The sequence below is a fragment of the Oreochromis aureus genome, linkage group 15, assembly GCF_013358895.1.
Source record: "Oreochromis aureus strain Israel breed Guangdong linkage group 15, ZZ_aureus, whole genome shotgun sequence".
In the NCBI taxonomy this organism is placed as follows: Eukaryota; Metazoa; Chordata; class Actinopteri; order Cichliformes; family Cichlidae; genus Oreochromis; species Oreochromis aureus.
The window spans coordinates 3,786,356-3,802,108 of record NC_052956.1 but is presented as its reverse complement, the minus strand read 5'-3'; the positions used below and the strand labels follow the sequence as shown (position 1 = coordinate 3,802,108).

At 42.6% G+C, this 15,753-nt stretch overlaps 2 protein-coding genes across 6 annotated transcripts; one reads left to right on the top strand and one right to left on the bottom strand.

Annotated features, from left to right (window-relative positions):
* Nucleotide 1: 1 nt before the first annotated feature.
* LOC116332243 (WD repeat and coiled coil containing) lies at nucleotides 2–4,886 on the bottom strand. 3 transcript variants are annotated; one of them, XM_031755121.2, is made up of 4 exons: nucleotides 4,826–4,886; nucleotides 1,903–3,832; nucleotides 1,508–1,628; nucleotides 2–835 (listed from the first exon to the last, which is right to left on the bottom strand). In XM_031755121.2, the coding sequence occupies exons 2-4, from the start codon at nucleotides 3,811–3,813 to the stop codon at nucleotides 642–644; spliced, it is 2,226 nt and encodes a 741-aa protein (XP_031610981.1). In that variant the 5' UTR covers nucleotides 3,814–3,832; nucleotides 4,826–4,886; the 3' UTR covers nucleotides 2–641. The 3 variants fall into 3 exon arrangements, with proteins under 3 accessions (XP_031610981.1, XP_031610980.2, XP_031610979.1); XM_031755120.2 differs by lacking the exon at nucleotides 4,826–4,886 and adding an exon at nucleotides 4,580–4,701; XM_031755119.2 differs by lacking the exon at nucleotides 4,826–4,886 and adding an exon at nucleotides 4,505–4,640.
* On the top strand, nucleotides 4,809–14,993 carry fkbp1b (FKBP prolyl isomerase 1B). Of its 3 annotated transcripts, XM_031755122.2 has the most exons (4): nucleotides 4,899–5,103; nucleotides 5,859–5,906; nucleotides 12,950–13,062; nucleotides 14,195–14,993. In XM_031755122.2, the coding sequence occupies exons 1-4, from the start codon at nucleotides 5,067–5,069 to the stop codon at nucleotides 14,321–14,323; spliced, it is 327 nt and encodes a 108-aa protein (XP_031610982.1). In that variant the 5' UTR covers nucleotides 4,899–5,066; the 3' UTR covers nucleotides 14,324–14,993. The 3 variants fall into 3 exon arrangements, with proteins under 3 accessions (XP_031610985.1, XP_031610983.1, XP_031610982.1); XM_031755125.2 differs by lacking the exon at nucleotides 5,859–5,906 and having other exon boundaries at nucleotides 4,809–4,941; XM_031755123.2 differs by lacking the exon at nucleotides 5,859–5,906 and having other exon boundaries at nucleotides 4,890–5,103.
* The last annotated feature ends 760 nt before the right edge of the window (nucleotides 14,994–15,753 follow it).

Genomic DNA, 15,753 nt, shown 5'->3' with positions numbered 1-15,753 from the left:
GAAGAAGCACTACATATACAAATTTAATTTTCAGAAAGCTCCCCAAACATTCCTTTCTTTGGACTTTCAAAACAAACCACAGCGGTCCTAACAGCAGGGTATCACCATGAGAGAAAAGTTACTGTTGACTGTTGCCCCCTCTAGTGGTCACGTGGGTTTTCCTGAACGTGTTAAAATTCCAGGGGGATGTAATACGAGGTCAGACAGAACATTTGAGGTGGTAAAGTGCTAAACTTGACATTTTAAGTGTAAAACCTGAATTTCATACATCTACTTCTGCTTCAAGAAAAGACCATTAGCCTCCATTTGTTCATATAAGAAGACATCAGAACAATCAGAAACACGTCCCAAACACATCTAAAACGTACTCAGAACTGCTGCCGGACTAATCAGCACGTCCTGCTTCAGCAAAAACACGAACTGCACAGGTTTATTTTTTTTAAAAAGAAGAAAATGTAAACAATGCATGGAGTGCAATGAGCATCTCTTATCAAACGGCTGTCATTTCAACACACACAAGAGTAATTCTGTCATACAGCTGTGGTCCATTTCATCACTCTGGAAGTGACAGTCAAATACATCATGGTAACAGAGGGACATTGTTTTGTGAGTCCATATATTGAACTGTGCGTTAGGAGTGGCTACACGGAGGCCTCTGTGGTTGTGTTTGGGCTTTGGCTGGGGGCTGGACTGGATGGGCAAGAGTTCTCTGGACTCACGGGAGTCCGCAGAGTTGATTTCCGCTTCCCGTTTCGCACCGTGAGCTCCTCCTTGGGCTTAAATGTCAGAGGCACAAAGCCATCTGCATCTGCCACAAGAACAACCCACAACGGTCCTGGAAAAAAACAAAAACAAAACGACAATTAGGACTTTTTGACTTAGCATGGTTTTCTAAATGTCAGCGTAGCTTGGAAACTGTAGTTTGTGCGACCTACATTTTGGTGGTCTCAGTTTAGGAACGCCAGTCTTTGCTACAGCAGCAACAAAACACTATGCACATTAAATGGTAGTAAGCTGCTTTTGTTTAAGACCTTATAATCTGAACTAGGCTTTTAATCACTTCCAATTATAGCTCACGAACGCTATCGGAAGAACAATGCCACCACAAGTTGCCTGAAACTACAACTGACTGCAATAAATAAGTTTCTTATAAAGTACAGAGCAATCCGAGGGGGATGCCTTCATGGTGAATAAAGCCAGTAAGAGCAAACCGATCTGAACATTTAGTCAATGACTTGCAGCTGACCCCACTTGAGGACCAGAAGAAGTTTCCTCAGAGTGATTTTAGTTAATTAACCCTTTACACCCTGTGTCACAACACGGTTAATCGCACATGAAAAACAACAGATGAGGCTTTTACTCAAAGGCAGCTTAGGTACGGCTTTACATTAAGGAAAATGCCACTTAAAACGCACAAACGACAGAAAACAAGTAGCAGAGGACGTGCTATTTGCTATACTTTGTTTCTGTTGACCTACTGATGCCAAATCTAATTTTGTGAACATACCATACATCATCTCCACAATGGTAAGGTTGAAGAGGTCTTGAAGTGCACGTAGACACAGCTTCCCGTCACACAGCAGCACCGGCCTCCGCTCGTCAATGAAAACATTTTCTGACAACTGCTTCTGCGTGAGCACAAAGAAAGGCAATTGAAAGAGACATGCTGGCGGCTATTATGATATGTTAAAAAATGCAATATTCTTATTTAACAGATGTTAATTAAACAGCGTACTTTAAATGTGTGTGCTCATGTCACATTGAATTGATTTTAAGTTCTTTAGCTGTCTTGTCTTAGTGTCTGTAGCAAGATTATTATTCCTGCACTGAACAATACAAACAGTGTAGATGATATATGATATATTTATAACAGGCAATCAAACATAACACGTAAAACTGTACCTGGCATGTGACATTGACATACGGGGGTTCGCTGGCATTAGGGTAGACACTTGGGGCCTTTTTGCCATTCTGAGTGTAATCTCGGATTTCTGTCAGGCACTGCTGCACTTCTGCAAAGCGCGTAAAAAGTCTTTCCATGTTGTGAACGAGCTGCTCCAGCGCGCGCTCCTTGGCCTTGCCAGGAGTCTTTTCGGGCATAGGCAGCGTCGGCTCTGTGTGGATCTTGTCAGACGGTTCGAAGCGAGGAGAACTGGCTCGGCTGGAATCTCTGCTGACCTGTCCGGCCACCGCCAAGCTGGCCATGCGGCTGACGTGGTCCATGTCAAAGTTTTCCACTGTAACTGAAGAGGCACTGGACGGGGCTCTGTCTGATAAGTCCACAGAGCTGGTGATGGGGCTGTGCTCGCTGCTCCTCACCTCCTCGACCAATCTTCGTCTGTTCCCCGGTGAGCAAACAACCCCCCTTCCAGGCAGTATCAAGTCTTTTATCCCTGGGCGCTCTCTGTCATCCTTTGACAGGTGCTCTGAGTGCCTCCTAATCCCTGTGCAGAAATTAGAGGTGGACTCATGGCTCTGAGCAGAGGGGGATGGTATGATAGAAGACATAGGCGACTCTCCATCGTAGATCAACTCTTTGGCTATGAGATGAAGAATATATTTGTCAGTGTTAGCAGATGGGAGGAAAGCGGGGTCGTTGGACTTCTGTCGACCCACCATCAACAGTAAAATCTTATCGCTGAGGAAACAGACTCCTTTGGGTCTCTCGTTCTGCTGCAGAGAGATCTGCTGTATGTTTGGCATCGTGGAGGCTGTGATGCAGTACACAAGAACCATGTTGCATGTGTTTGATGCAACAGCAACTGTGGAACAATGGGGATCAAAAGCCACAATGTCTGGGACCAAAATCCCTGGAATGCTGACTTTACGAGTGGTGGTGACCTTTCGCTCATAGGTAACCAGAATGAGGTGCGAGGAGTCCTGCCCAGAGCCTGTCACTGTGTCCCTGCGACGCAAGTGGATAAGGGGGCTGGGGTCAGAGCGACGGTGTCTCGCCAAAAGATGGGTAAGATCAAGAGGACCTGAGCTAGGGATGTAGGACCTTTCCGATTCGAAGGATCTTCTCCTCGATTCCAGAAGGCTGTCATCATCTGACATGTGAGAGCCATGGCTGTGCAGGGCCTCTGTCTCTGTTGGCAAGTCGAATGCTATGCCAGCATTTAACCCACATAATTTATCCAGCGGCAGCTCAGTAGCCACAGCTACTTGGGCTTCCCCGGTGGCCTCAATGGCACAGATATAGCCTCCCACGTCAAAGATGGGACAGAAGGAACAGGCCAACAGACTCTTTTGGATGTCATTCCAGATGTAGGAGTGAAGGGCACTGCCTATAGCCACCACCAGGCGTGTGCCATCCTTAGTCCAGCATGCACAGTGGATGAGTCCACTACCTTTGATATCTGCTTTGATTCTCCTGTTGTCCACCCTGACAGAAAACAGCACGGAGGTGTCTCTCTTAGTCAGCACAGCAAGAATGTCCAGTTTAGGGTGCCAAACGCAGCCTTGTGAAAGCAAGGGGAAAGGCTCGCTCATCTCACAGGTCTGCGTGCACAGCAGCTTGTTCTGTTCGAGAGCGCTGAGCTGCAGTTGCCACACGGTGACATGCTTCTTGTGCTGCACAGCCAGCAAGGCGGGAGAATCAGAGCAGCACAGGGGGCCCCAGAAGAGTCCGAAGACATGCTCAAACTGCCCGATGACGTTTGTGTCACCAAACTTCACGTCGCCGTTGATAAAGTAGAGAGATGTTAGGCAGACTTGCTTGCCATCTGTCCAAGCGATGCCGTGCACAGGGTGGATGGCTTGGTGCAGTGTGTTGAGACCTGTCCTGAGCAGCTTTGCCTTACCAAGATCCATCCTGGTAGGTATGAAGAAGCTTATCCAAAGAGAAAAAGAAAAAGAAAACAAAAGAGTCACAGCGTTAACATTGATAATAGAGTCCTGTACCTCTTCTAAATGGGTCTTGACGACGAGTGGCTATTGCTACCTATGCAGATTAAGAATAGCAAAAGCCTCTCTTGTGTCTCCTTCCAAGTACATGCTTTAATCCTCCTGTGCCTGAGGCAGTGGTGACGAACACCTATAGCTGCTTACGCCTGATGACCTTAACAACACACAGGCCCTTTAGGACCTAAGGGTATTAACATTAGTATGTGTTGAATAAGAGTGTCTCATTAAAGTATTTGTCTTTTTAGACTCGTAGAAACTGACATGATTACAAAACGTACATTAAGTCTTCAAATACACGTAAACAGCATAAGAGAAAACTGTAACAGACTTAAAATTGAAACACCATTTTAACACTGGAGCACATTAAACACAATCAGATTTTTCAGAAAACAAATTTACTTTGTGGATTGATTACTGCACATCCACTTAAAACGTGTAGTCACAAACCACGAAAAGGAGAAATGCTCATTAATTCAATTAATAAACACTGGAAATCACTAGCAAGATTAACTTGCTGCTTCCCTTTAAAAAAATATATCGCGCAAACAGATAATTAATGAAAATTAGACACAAACATGAGTTTTAAAGCTTAGCATACCTTAAAAAACTAAAATCATGTTCCAAGGAGCTCGTATAAAGCAGTGAACATTAACTCTCATGTCAGCAAACTCACGTTTTGCTGGTTAAAAATCGTCTCCAACGTTTCTTAGTAAATGACACGGAAGCAAAACTACTCGACAGTTCCGGTGCATTGTGGGACATGTAGTTCAATCTTTTACAAGCGCTTTAGTTTTATATAGCCCGAATTACTAAAAAAAAAAATTGGTTTATTTAGAGGGACTTGATAAACTTAATAAAGACTATGACAAACCAGAAAATGAAAATTCAACTGACATTAGACACTCGAGCTTTATCTCACCTCCAGGGGTCTGCAGGGCTGAAGACGACGTACGTAGGGGTTGTAGATCTCTACGCTGTCTCCCTGCGAAGTGGAAAATATCTTGGCTGTCTCACGGCTGGCTGTAGCTACGGCGGGTGGGTGAATGCCTGGTTTCTATCGCTAAAGCCCGACTTGTAGCTGCAAAAGGGTAGAACTGGCTCTAAGAAAAAAAGCTTTGTTGGCTGTATGCTTTATAGCTAATCTTTGAAGTAGCACAACCATGGGTGTGGAGGTCGAGACAATATCTCCCGGTGATGGTAAGCGGATTTATTCGCCTATGTGTGCTTTGATGAGGGTTGGTGGTGCTGGTGTTGTCGGGGCACGGTAGTTCCCCAGAATTTCATTCACATTTTGTTAAATATTGACAATTTTTTGTTAAGATTAATATTAAGCTGTGTGCGACGCGAGGGAATATATCCAGTAAATAGTTAGCAATTAACGGTAGTATTCTGCGGCTTTACCCTGTTTTGATTTTAGTTTAGTTTTTTTCTTTTACGGTTAAAAATCACTGACGCCTGCACGGCATCTTTCTAGAACTCTCCATCCTGTGAAGTCAAACTCCGTCCAGTGTTTTAAAATTGAGCATTAGCTTTCAAAATAATCGGCACATAGGGAAACATTTGAAGAGTTACTCATGTGTAAGCAGTCAGTCAGCTCAAGAGTGAAAGACCAAACCTAGGGCTGGGTAAGGCAGACCTGCAGTGTCCTTATAGGCACTGGTAAATTAAAGTGCATCTGATAGCTAATTACTCTACTATTTCTATTACTATGTAGGAAAAAAAATGCCTGCAGGCTAAAGTTACAGCATGAGGATGACAGATGCATAGCTCACTTTAGTATGTCCGATAGTGTAAATGTGTAAAGAGGGTGCAACAGTACTGACATCAGCACCCCACCAGACTGAACCTTGCATTTGCTAATGAGACTGCCAGGCTAATTACAAGATTAACCTGCCAACCTCAGAGTATACAAACACACACTAACACTTGTTTTTTCTCTCTTTCATTAACAGGAAGAACATTTCCAAAAAAAGGCCAAACATGTGTTGTTCATTACATAGGTAACTTCCTTTCTCTCTCCCCCTTTTCTCTGCATTTTTTTCTGTCTTTGAGTCGATAGGGGAAATATGTGCACAACACACCAAGCTTTCAAAATATGCAAAATGCTCATAACATTGTGTAACTGAGCGTTGGTTACACTTGCAAGTTGCCGACAGAACCAGAAAATACTGATTTTTTTCTTGTTTTAGGGTGTGCTGACGTGCACATATTCATTCAAATGGGCATGCCCTGTTTTTCCTGTTTGTGTCTTGTCAGATTGCCAAGTTTTTAGGTGGGACAGTAAGACGCTGAGACTTTTGGGAAATGAATTTGGGTTGCTCTATGGCCTCGGGTTAGCAGACCACACAACTAGGTCAGACAGAAAGTAAATAAACCTCGCTGGCATCTCGTCTGTTGACTGTCTGAGTATCACGTGGTTATTATGTGGTTATAAATGCAATTGTACACACTCTGGTTATGGTCTGTGTAGTAAAGAGGTTTGGTTCGAGTTTGTAAGTATTTGTTTATTTTTATTGAACGTACACGTCCATGTAGTTCCATCTTGTAGCTTTGGGACTTCATTTTCATCATTTGAAATGGGTTAATATGATTTTCCTAATCTATTATAATACTGGCTGTATATCTTGATTGACCCATGCATAGTGTTTAACTTTATGTGAAAATTGCAGCTTTGTTTGACTAGTGTGTGTGTGTGTGTGTCATTAGAGACAAAACGATCCACAACAACTATGCCCTGTACTGTACCCTATACTAGGATGTTGTGCTGTGAACTCTTCTGGGGAAAGTTGGATTTGTCTTTAAGCCTAATTTCAGGTATCACATTTTTTGGCTGCTGCCTTATTTCCATTGAGTCGCCTAGTGGATGGATCTGCATGTTTGATGTGACACAGACCTTACACTGGATACCCTTGCTTAAGCAACCCTTCCATATATCTGCTTCAGTCTGGCCCTGCAAGTAGACTAGCTGGTGACCCCTCGAGGCTGGGTTTGTGTCTGGAACTGGGGATCCTTCATATGTCAGGTGAATGTAATCTTAATTTATACGTCTCAAATTGTGAAGCTAGGCTCTTGAGATGTGCCACATAGCATGCTAGAGTAAGGGTTTGATTGACAGTTGGTGTGTCTGCTCCCCTCTACTGTTGAATAAGCAGTTATGAACATGGGTGGATGGATATATTGTTACAATATTGAATGCCAGTATTAAACATGGGCAAATTTTCAAATAGTGGGCTCGTTATTTGGTATGTGCAGGTAATCCCTGTGAACTTAAAAATTAATTTATTTGCCTGGTCCTGTTGCACTGTTCTGTGTGTGAAACTCGTAATCGGACACACTGGAGGCTGAGCGGCCAGTGTCATGTCCATGCCAAGAATGGTAGAATTTGCCTAGTTCTGGTCCCTCACTGGACGATTCGTGCATCAGAATTTTGGAATTTAAAGGTGTCTAAACTTTGTGTTCTGGTGAGGTTGTTGACGTTTAGGTAATGCATCAAAACCCAGGATTATATAAAGAGCTTCTCAATACTAGGACAAATAAAGTATTTCTAATCTTAAAGTAAAAATAATTTAGATCTGCAAATAATGCAGATCTTCTCTAGCTGTGAGCAAGAATTAAACATAGGGGATGAAAATGAGCACAATAGGTCCCCTTTAAGTTTTAAACTCCATCAAGACCGCACCACCTGTGCTGGATTGCACATATAAAAAAGCTTTTCCTTTTTCTGCTTTATTTCCTTTCTCTGTGTTGTTACCTGTTGCATTTTTTTATTTATAAGAGGGACAAAAGTTGCTACAGAATCCAGTCTGCAAAATCTACAAATGCTAAATCAACTGGGAATTACATGGTGCCTCTCTACTCAATTTGAGCACTCAAAGCACTTTCTATTACAAATCTCATTCTCCCAATCACATATACATCCATTGCTTTTATCCATACCTAACCACTTTACTGCAACGTTCACGCTCCCATGAATGCATCAGGGGGAAATGTGGAGTTCTGTATTTTGCCCAAGGATACTTTGACACATGGACTGTAGGAGCTGGTGATTGACTATTTCATTTAGGTACTCCCCATCTTTTGTTTGTCTTTCTGTTTCGATTTATGGTAACTTACTCAAAAGATGCACATGCTTTTTCGAAAAAAAAAAAAAGCAAAAATATGGTGTTAAGCCAAACTGAGGCTTCAATAAACAAACACCAAAAGAGCTATAAATACGGTTTTGTATAAATGCAGGAAGTGCATTTGCAAAATATGTTTAAGGGTAGAGCTGAACTTGGTGTTGAACACATGGAATTGGCTAAGAATGTGGTTTATGTAGATAATCTGGGAGTATTTGTATTGTAATCTGCAAAACTGATATAACATGTTCCTCACATCAAGGTTTTTATGGACTCATAAACAAGTCTCCGATCCTACAGTGAGGGAGGAGGGTTTTTTTTTAATTCCTTGCTGAACTGTTATTATGTTAACCTAGTTAAATTTGATACATCGGTTCAACTAGTTTCAGGTAGTTATCAAGGGATTTGTAAGAAACTGAGGCAGGGAAGTTTTAAGATTATACTTCACAGTTTCAGTGCCCCATAGGACAAGTGTTTTAATTAAAATCTACACGACAAGATTAGCTGACACTCTGAAAAAGAGATAATGTTGGTAATACAGGTTGGTGTGGATTTGTAACATAAGCCTGCTCAAGTCATCCAGCTGGCTCTCGGTGCAGAAACACAGACTCTACCCTCCACTCCACTCCACTCCACCCCACTCCACCCTTCCCTGGTGTTTTCCAGATAGCAAAGGCAAACAGTAAGAGTAAGGAGAGAGAGTGATTTCCCAATACATATTGGGATATGAAACCACTCTGCTGGAGAGGCTTTCTCACGCATTCTCTTAATGCTGTGCAATTTTTGACTCTCACTTTCACCTCTGGGATTTCGAATATGCAGATGCACACATGCCAGAAGCACACAGACGCTCAGATATGCGAGCGACCCTCCTCTCACTCTGGTGAAAGTTGTAGCCACCCAAATTAGCAGAGTGGTCATTCCAACAAGGACGGTGATGGTTCAGGCCTCCAATAATTTATCCTGTCTTGCATTCTTGTTTCTCTCATGGCTGACTGCAATTCTGCTTACAGAGTGGCGGCTCTGCAGTCCTGCAGTCTGAAGCTCATTTTGCTGCAAGAGGAAAATGAAAGCAGATCTGATGTCAGTCAATATGAGACAACAAAAGTGGCCCGTGAGGTTTTAAGGTTGATGAAGTATGGCGCTAGCCTACGAAGATGAATGGCATTGTAGCCTCTTTTGACATGAAGCATGTGTTGCGGAAGCTCGTGCTGCATATGATGTCATTCCTAAATGTGGACATCATACCTTACCATGTTTGTCCTCCAGACTTTAGCATAAAACAGACAGAAACTGAGACCTCGTGGTTCTACGTGTTTGACCCAGAAATAGATCAAGCTGTGTGTCAGGAGATGCCAAAGTCTTCCTCCATGGGAGAGTGGTTGTTCATAGAGTTGAGCAAACAATGGGAGGCTGATGTCCAGCTCAAGATTAGTAGAAAAGCTTCTGCTGAAAATCATTGACTATTGGGTTGTCTGAGTGCTTCACAGGCTTTTTGCAACTTGTGTTATGAACATGGATCGAATATCTATGCAGTACCTACCTGGCAGGCAAGACTGGAGGATAGGAGTATGAAAAGTGATATTAGAGCACATTATTATTTATCAAGTGAACTACTAGGCTCCACTAAAGATCTAGGACACTCCATATCTACTTAGAAAAAAGCTCTTTTTGCACTTAATGATAGCATTAGAGTAACTTTTAAGTCATGGTTGAGGATTACTTTCAGGCTCCAGTGTCAGCTTTACTTGTAATTACTCATATGCCCTATCCCAGTTGCTTGGCTATAGAAATGAAGAATGATGAAGACTCTTGTTATTAAGATGTCTGTGCCCGCAGGTGTGAAACACAGCAGACATGTAAGTCACATACTCAGATAGCTTTACACACATCTCATTTCATCCACATTTGAGCCAAGGGGCTTGCTGTGCTGGCATCCATCCTAGACAGGGGCAAGACAGGATACAGTAAACAAAGTAAAAATAGCCCCACCCCTGTGTGCAATGGCTTTTTACAGCGATAGCTAGCCACTAACAAGTGTAAGCTTCTCACAAGGAGAGAGAGCCTAGGAGCCAACCTCAGGAAGGGACAGGCTTGGCTTTATTTTTGCAAAGACCTCACCCATGCTCTGCTGTACAAAGAGTGATAATGGAGCAGTGATACAAGTGTGGTTTAGTTAGCAGTTCGGGATTTTGCTATGGCTATCTCTGTGTTCTCCAGCAAACAGATTATTATAGAATATTAACACAGGGTCCAGTGTGTTGCAATTCATAGTCCATGGCCTGGTCCTCGTTTAGCCTAGTTCCATGCTGGCCTCCCCTGGTGAAGGGTGTGGTCTGGCAGGGGCAGACACCTAGCTGCCTGTGTGAAATGAGCTATCTGTGTCCAGACTGGAGCCCGACTGATATATTGATGATATCATGAAGATGTGTATTGATTGAGCCTCTGCCTTGTTTTTGTAAATTTTCAGTTTATAAAGGGGGGGGGGGGGTCTAATCAGAAGAAAATAAAGCAATTAAATAAATAAATAATTAAAGCACCAGAGGCTAGCCCACTTCCCATTGGGATGGCCCTCCATTTGGTTGAAGCTCTCCACTTGTTGCCCTCCATGAACCTCCTGGTTATCCCGGCCAGGAAGGACACACTGAGCATGAGTGTGTTTGTAGTGTCTGCATTCTGTTGTGTCACAGTCCATCCATTTTTTACACCTCAGCCTTAAAAACACGGTGGGGTATTGTCGTCGCCCCACTGGGTGGGTGGGCGGCGTGAACACACAAGTTTGTCAGTGCGATAACTTGAGAATGAGTCAGTGCAGGAGTTTGGAATTTATAACATTGGTGCATCTAATAAAAATTTCAGGGAAGGTCAAATCTCAGTGACCTCGACCTCGGAGCAAAGGTCAGAGGTTAAGTTTTCTTAAAATCTTGTGACTGGGATAACTCAAGAATGAGGCTGTGGCAGGGCGTGGTTCGTGGCACGGCTGCGGGGGAGGCTGACACACCTGAGCTTGATCAGCTCATCACGCCTCCCCTATATTAAACGTGCCGGGACCTGAGGTTGGGGTTTGTTGTTGTTGTGTGTGGCTGTCAGCTAAAAAGCTGCGGTCGTGTCTAAGAAGCGACATCCGGAATAAAGAAGTGTGTAAAGAGTGAAATATGTGGTCGGGTGTGTTATTTCTCTCACAGAGGCATTGCAGGATTTTGATAGCGTGGTTGCATCTACTATAAATATCAGATGACTTCAAATCTCAGTGACCTCAACCTCCAGGTCAGAGGTCAAGTTTTCTGAAAATCTTGTGAATGCGAGGAGTTGAGAAAAGGTGACGTACGATTTTGAAATTGATACCATACTATATATACACTACCAAACAAATTGATACCCACTAGGAAGCTGAGGGGTAGCACTGGCAGCCACCAGTATTTTTTATTTTGATTGTTTTTCCATCTTTGAGTTTGGAGTGAACTGAAACCAGTTACAACAGATGCAGGGCAATAAATTGGGGTTCATCCTGAATGCTCTATCACATGGCTGAGATAGACAGGTAATCTCCGATTAATCTAACAAACAGGTTTGTGATATGTGGGGGGAAACCAAAGCACACAGAGGAAACCCACATAGGCTTAGGGAGGACATGCAAACTGCACAGAGAGAGCCCCAACCTGCTTACTGGGGACAGTGCCAACCACTGCTCCACTGTGCCGCCTCACAGCCGGACAACACCTGTTCAACGACTGGCTGTAAGCGTGTCTGTTACAGCAGTGCAGGAGTATGCATTGAATTAATTGTTCAGCAGTTTAGCTGAAATGCATTTTCTGTGTCAGTGTTTTTCTTCAGTGTGCAGCCATCTGCTGCTAGAAACTCAAACGACTTTTCTGCAAGAAGGTTTTGTGTTTCTGCTACTCGAATGCCCTGCAGCAGGTGGTATTCACCAGGGTGTGTGAACCTGATGACTCCGCAGCTGGACCTGGCCCAGCCCGCTCATATCTGGGCTACTGGACTTCTTGGAAATGATGGACCTTCTAAGTTTAGTGGGGGAATGAAAGTGGAGAAGGAGTACAGTACCAACTTTCATGACTGGATGAGCAAGACACTGTAACTAAACTTCAGCTAACACCAGCTTTAAATGCCAAGTATTCACACTATGGCTAGAGATAAAATAATGTACCAGAACAACCTCCAAAGTGATAGCGAATTATTATTATTTTTTATTATTTAATTTATTTATGTAAAAACAAAACCTTTTAATCTGTATTTCTAGAGGATGGAGGACAAAATCTTAGATTACATATGCTAATTACTTGAAATAAAACACATTATTATATTGAATGGTAATGCACGGCATTGCATTATATCGTATAATCTCTGAATCTCTAAGCTCAGTTATTTGAACTTTGTTTGCAGTTACAGGTTTCCTGTTCCACGACAATAGACTGTGCAGAGAAAATAACAAACACCATTAAAGACCTTACTGCTGTTGCTTTTTTCTGGCTGCCAAAGGTTCCCAAAGTTCACGACTTATCAAAGTAGAAGAACAGAGATTGAGATTGTGACTAATGAAATGACTTAGTGTTTTCATGCCTTTAGTAGTTTAACCGCCACAGCAACAACAGCCCCGTCATGCCTGAATGGTCAGTCATTGTTCTGAAGGAGCTGAGTCTCGCACCGCTTTGCCTTTGTTACCCCTTTCGCTCGCTGTGGTCTACATATAGTTAAGCAATGGCCTAGTTAACTTTAAAAATAATCCACTAAACCAGGCCAGTGCTTCCTGATTCAAATTTCCTCTGTTCATTTGAGTAGTTGAAACAGACCCAAGAAGTCCCACCAGAAACATTCCTGGTTATTGCAGTAGCTAACTATGCCCATGCACTTTTGAGTTTTGTCTTTATTTTGCCTCTAAATTTTGTTTTCATATGTTTCTTTGGCAGGTATGTTGCAGAACGGGAAAAAGTTCGACTCCTCTCGAGACAGGAACAAGCCCTTCAAGTTCAAGATTGGACATAACGAGGTCATTAAAGGCTGGGAAGAAGGAGTAGCACAGGTAAGAGAGGAAGGTTGAGGCCCTGCTTGTTTTGTCTTTTGGTATTAAGCAGCGCGTTATGCATTCCATGTTCTAAGTATCCATTTATACTGCCAGGTTTTAATCGATCATACCTACCAGGTAGTTGCTATTCTGAAGGTGCTCTCATACAGTGAACAGGTGCACCACTGCAGTTTGTTTTTTTTTAAATTGTGCTTAGATGTACTGCAGTGGTCAGCAACAATGAGAGGGAGGCTGTAAAACAGATTCTACTGTAGCTATTGGAGTTCAGATTGATTCAGCGTTATCAAATTCCTTCCTTCAGCTCTTGTATGATAATGGCAGCCACAGAAAATACACAGAGATAAACAACAGTGGAGGTATTTACAAGTTACAGAGCTTTCAATTAGAGAAAACAGATGAGGACAAATGGAGTCACAGCATCAACAGCAACAGCAGTCTGACATGTACAGGGAGACGTAGATGCACTGTACCCTGCTGCCACTGATTCAGTTAGAGAACACCATTGTTGTTGCTGTTGTTGGGGGCAGGGGGGTAAATCTGCTCACTGTCTGAAAGCACTGCAGATCTTGAATCGTAAATCAAATAGCTATGAGTCACCTTCTGTTCACTGGGTGAAAATGTCAGTGCCGAGGAAAAGCACGAGCAAGAGGAGGATGGTAAACCCCCAAAATTTACTTTTATGTCTCTCCGGGTGAAATATTACGTGATGATTCTGTGGTTACTTATTTTCTGCAGTTGTGTATGTAATGCTGAGTAGCTGACTTGATTGCTGTCCGCTTGAAAGTGCTCATTTACAGTAGAAACCAAGATCTGTTATGAAAGGAGAATAAACTATGCAGTATCTCATATTTTACTTGTGGTCGGGCCTCTTGGTAAAGTACGCAAACAAAAGCCCTGAGTTCCGAATATCTGCTTGTGTTTCAGGTTCCTGGTATTATGTTTGCCTGCCAACTGTCACACTGTTATTGTTTACTGGGACACTTGAATAGGGTATTAATTTACAAGTCAAAAAGTGTTTTGTGTTCTGTGACAAGGGACTTTTCGGGCGTAGGCGTAAAGTACAAGAAAATGCACATCAATACTCAGTGTGTTCTGCTGTCCCCTCCCCCCCTCTTCTCCTGTGCTGCAGATGAGCCTGGGCCAGAGGGCTAAAATCACCTGCACACCAGATATGGCTTATGGAACAACAGGCCACCCCGGAGTCATCCCACCAAACGCAACCCTTATTTTTGATGTGGAGCTGCTTAAGCTGGAGTGACGCATGGGGTAGAAGGCAAAGGTAGAAGGCTAATGGGGCTGCATTCACCATAACCCATTTCCACCGGGAGACCATACCCGACTGTCGCCTCTCACAGCCACCCGCTCTTGTGTTTCTCTGTTTTCACAGCCTTCGTCTTCTTCTTCAGTTAGGTATTTAAACGCATCTTCCGCTGCTTTGTTGCCATCGTTTTGAGCTAGATGCTGCAAAAAAATGTTCATGTCGTACAAGACTCTTACACACACACACATTTTGGTTTGTTTGTTACACATGCTTTTTTTGTTGAATTTAATTTAATGTTGTAAATTTTGTTGATCCCTGTTCTCTTTGAAAAGCCGTACTACATTGCAATCAAAACATATATTGCCTTACAGTTCGAACAGCGGAGGGGAGGGTACATAGGTTAAAAGTACAATGTCTGCTCTGTATATTTACTGGGCATTATATACCACTGTCTGCATCGCCACTTTGAAAAAAGGCTTGTCCTGCTGAATGCTCTGAATGATGTTGCTGTGTTTGGTATATTTTATAATCCTTGTGAACATTTACTGCAAGTGTACCCTATAAAATCGAACCCAATCAATACTGTACAGAAGTCTTTAAGAGCCATTGCTACTATGACAGTTTATTGACCAACTCTTGAATAAAGTGGCATGCACCATGTTAAAAAGTCTGTGTCCTTTGTGTGATTTGTGAGTGACTGATCGCTACCTCCAGAGGCACCTGTTTACCAGTTCACATGGTGTGTTAAATTTTTATGAAACCGTAATCGAATTATTTGTAAAATAAGTAAACCATGCATTTACTCACATCTGGAATCTCGCCTTCAGACGACAAGATGTGGAGGACTTCATCACTTCAAGAAACAGACAGTAAACTAATACTTATTCCATTTAAGGATACAATTTCTTTGCAAGAAAAAGATCCTTGGTGTGCCAAGAAATCTGTATACAGGGAAGAAGGCCTGTAAAACCTGTATTTAATGGCCATCAGGCCAGAAATTGAGGTTTTCAGATGAATACAAATGTTTTAACTTTATGGGACCAGTTTTGGGAGGCTCTTTTTCTGTCCCAGCGTGACTGCCGCAATGCACAAACCAAGATCCATAAAGGTGTGGTTAGTTAAGTATGGTGTGGAAGAATTCAACCCCATCTACCATTTTTGGGATGAACTAATATAGAGATACATCACTATCTGATTTGTCCATGTATTTTATCTCAGTTTCAAAACGTGATATGTTGTTACCACTTTTTATTTAACTATGGGTTTTAAGTATATGCAGTCATTGCACGTCTGTTTTTTATCAGTATTTCCCACCGCATCACTTTGAATTTTCCTGAAATCTCTAATAAAAATAATAATAAACATGAATTCTCATGAGAATTCATGTCTTAGCTTTGACAAAACAGGGAATAAGGGTGGTCACTATA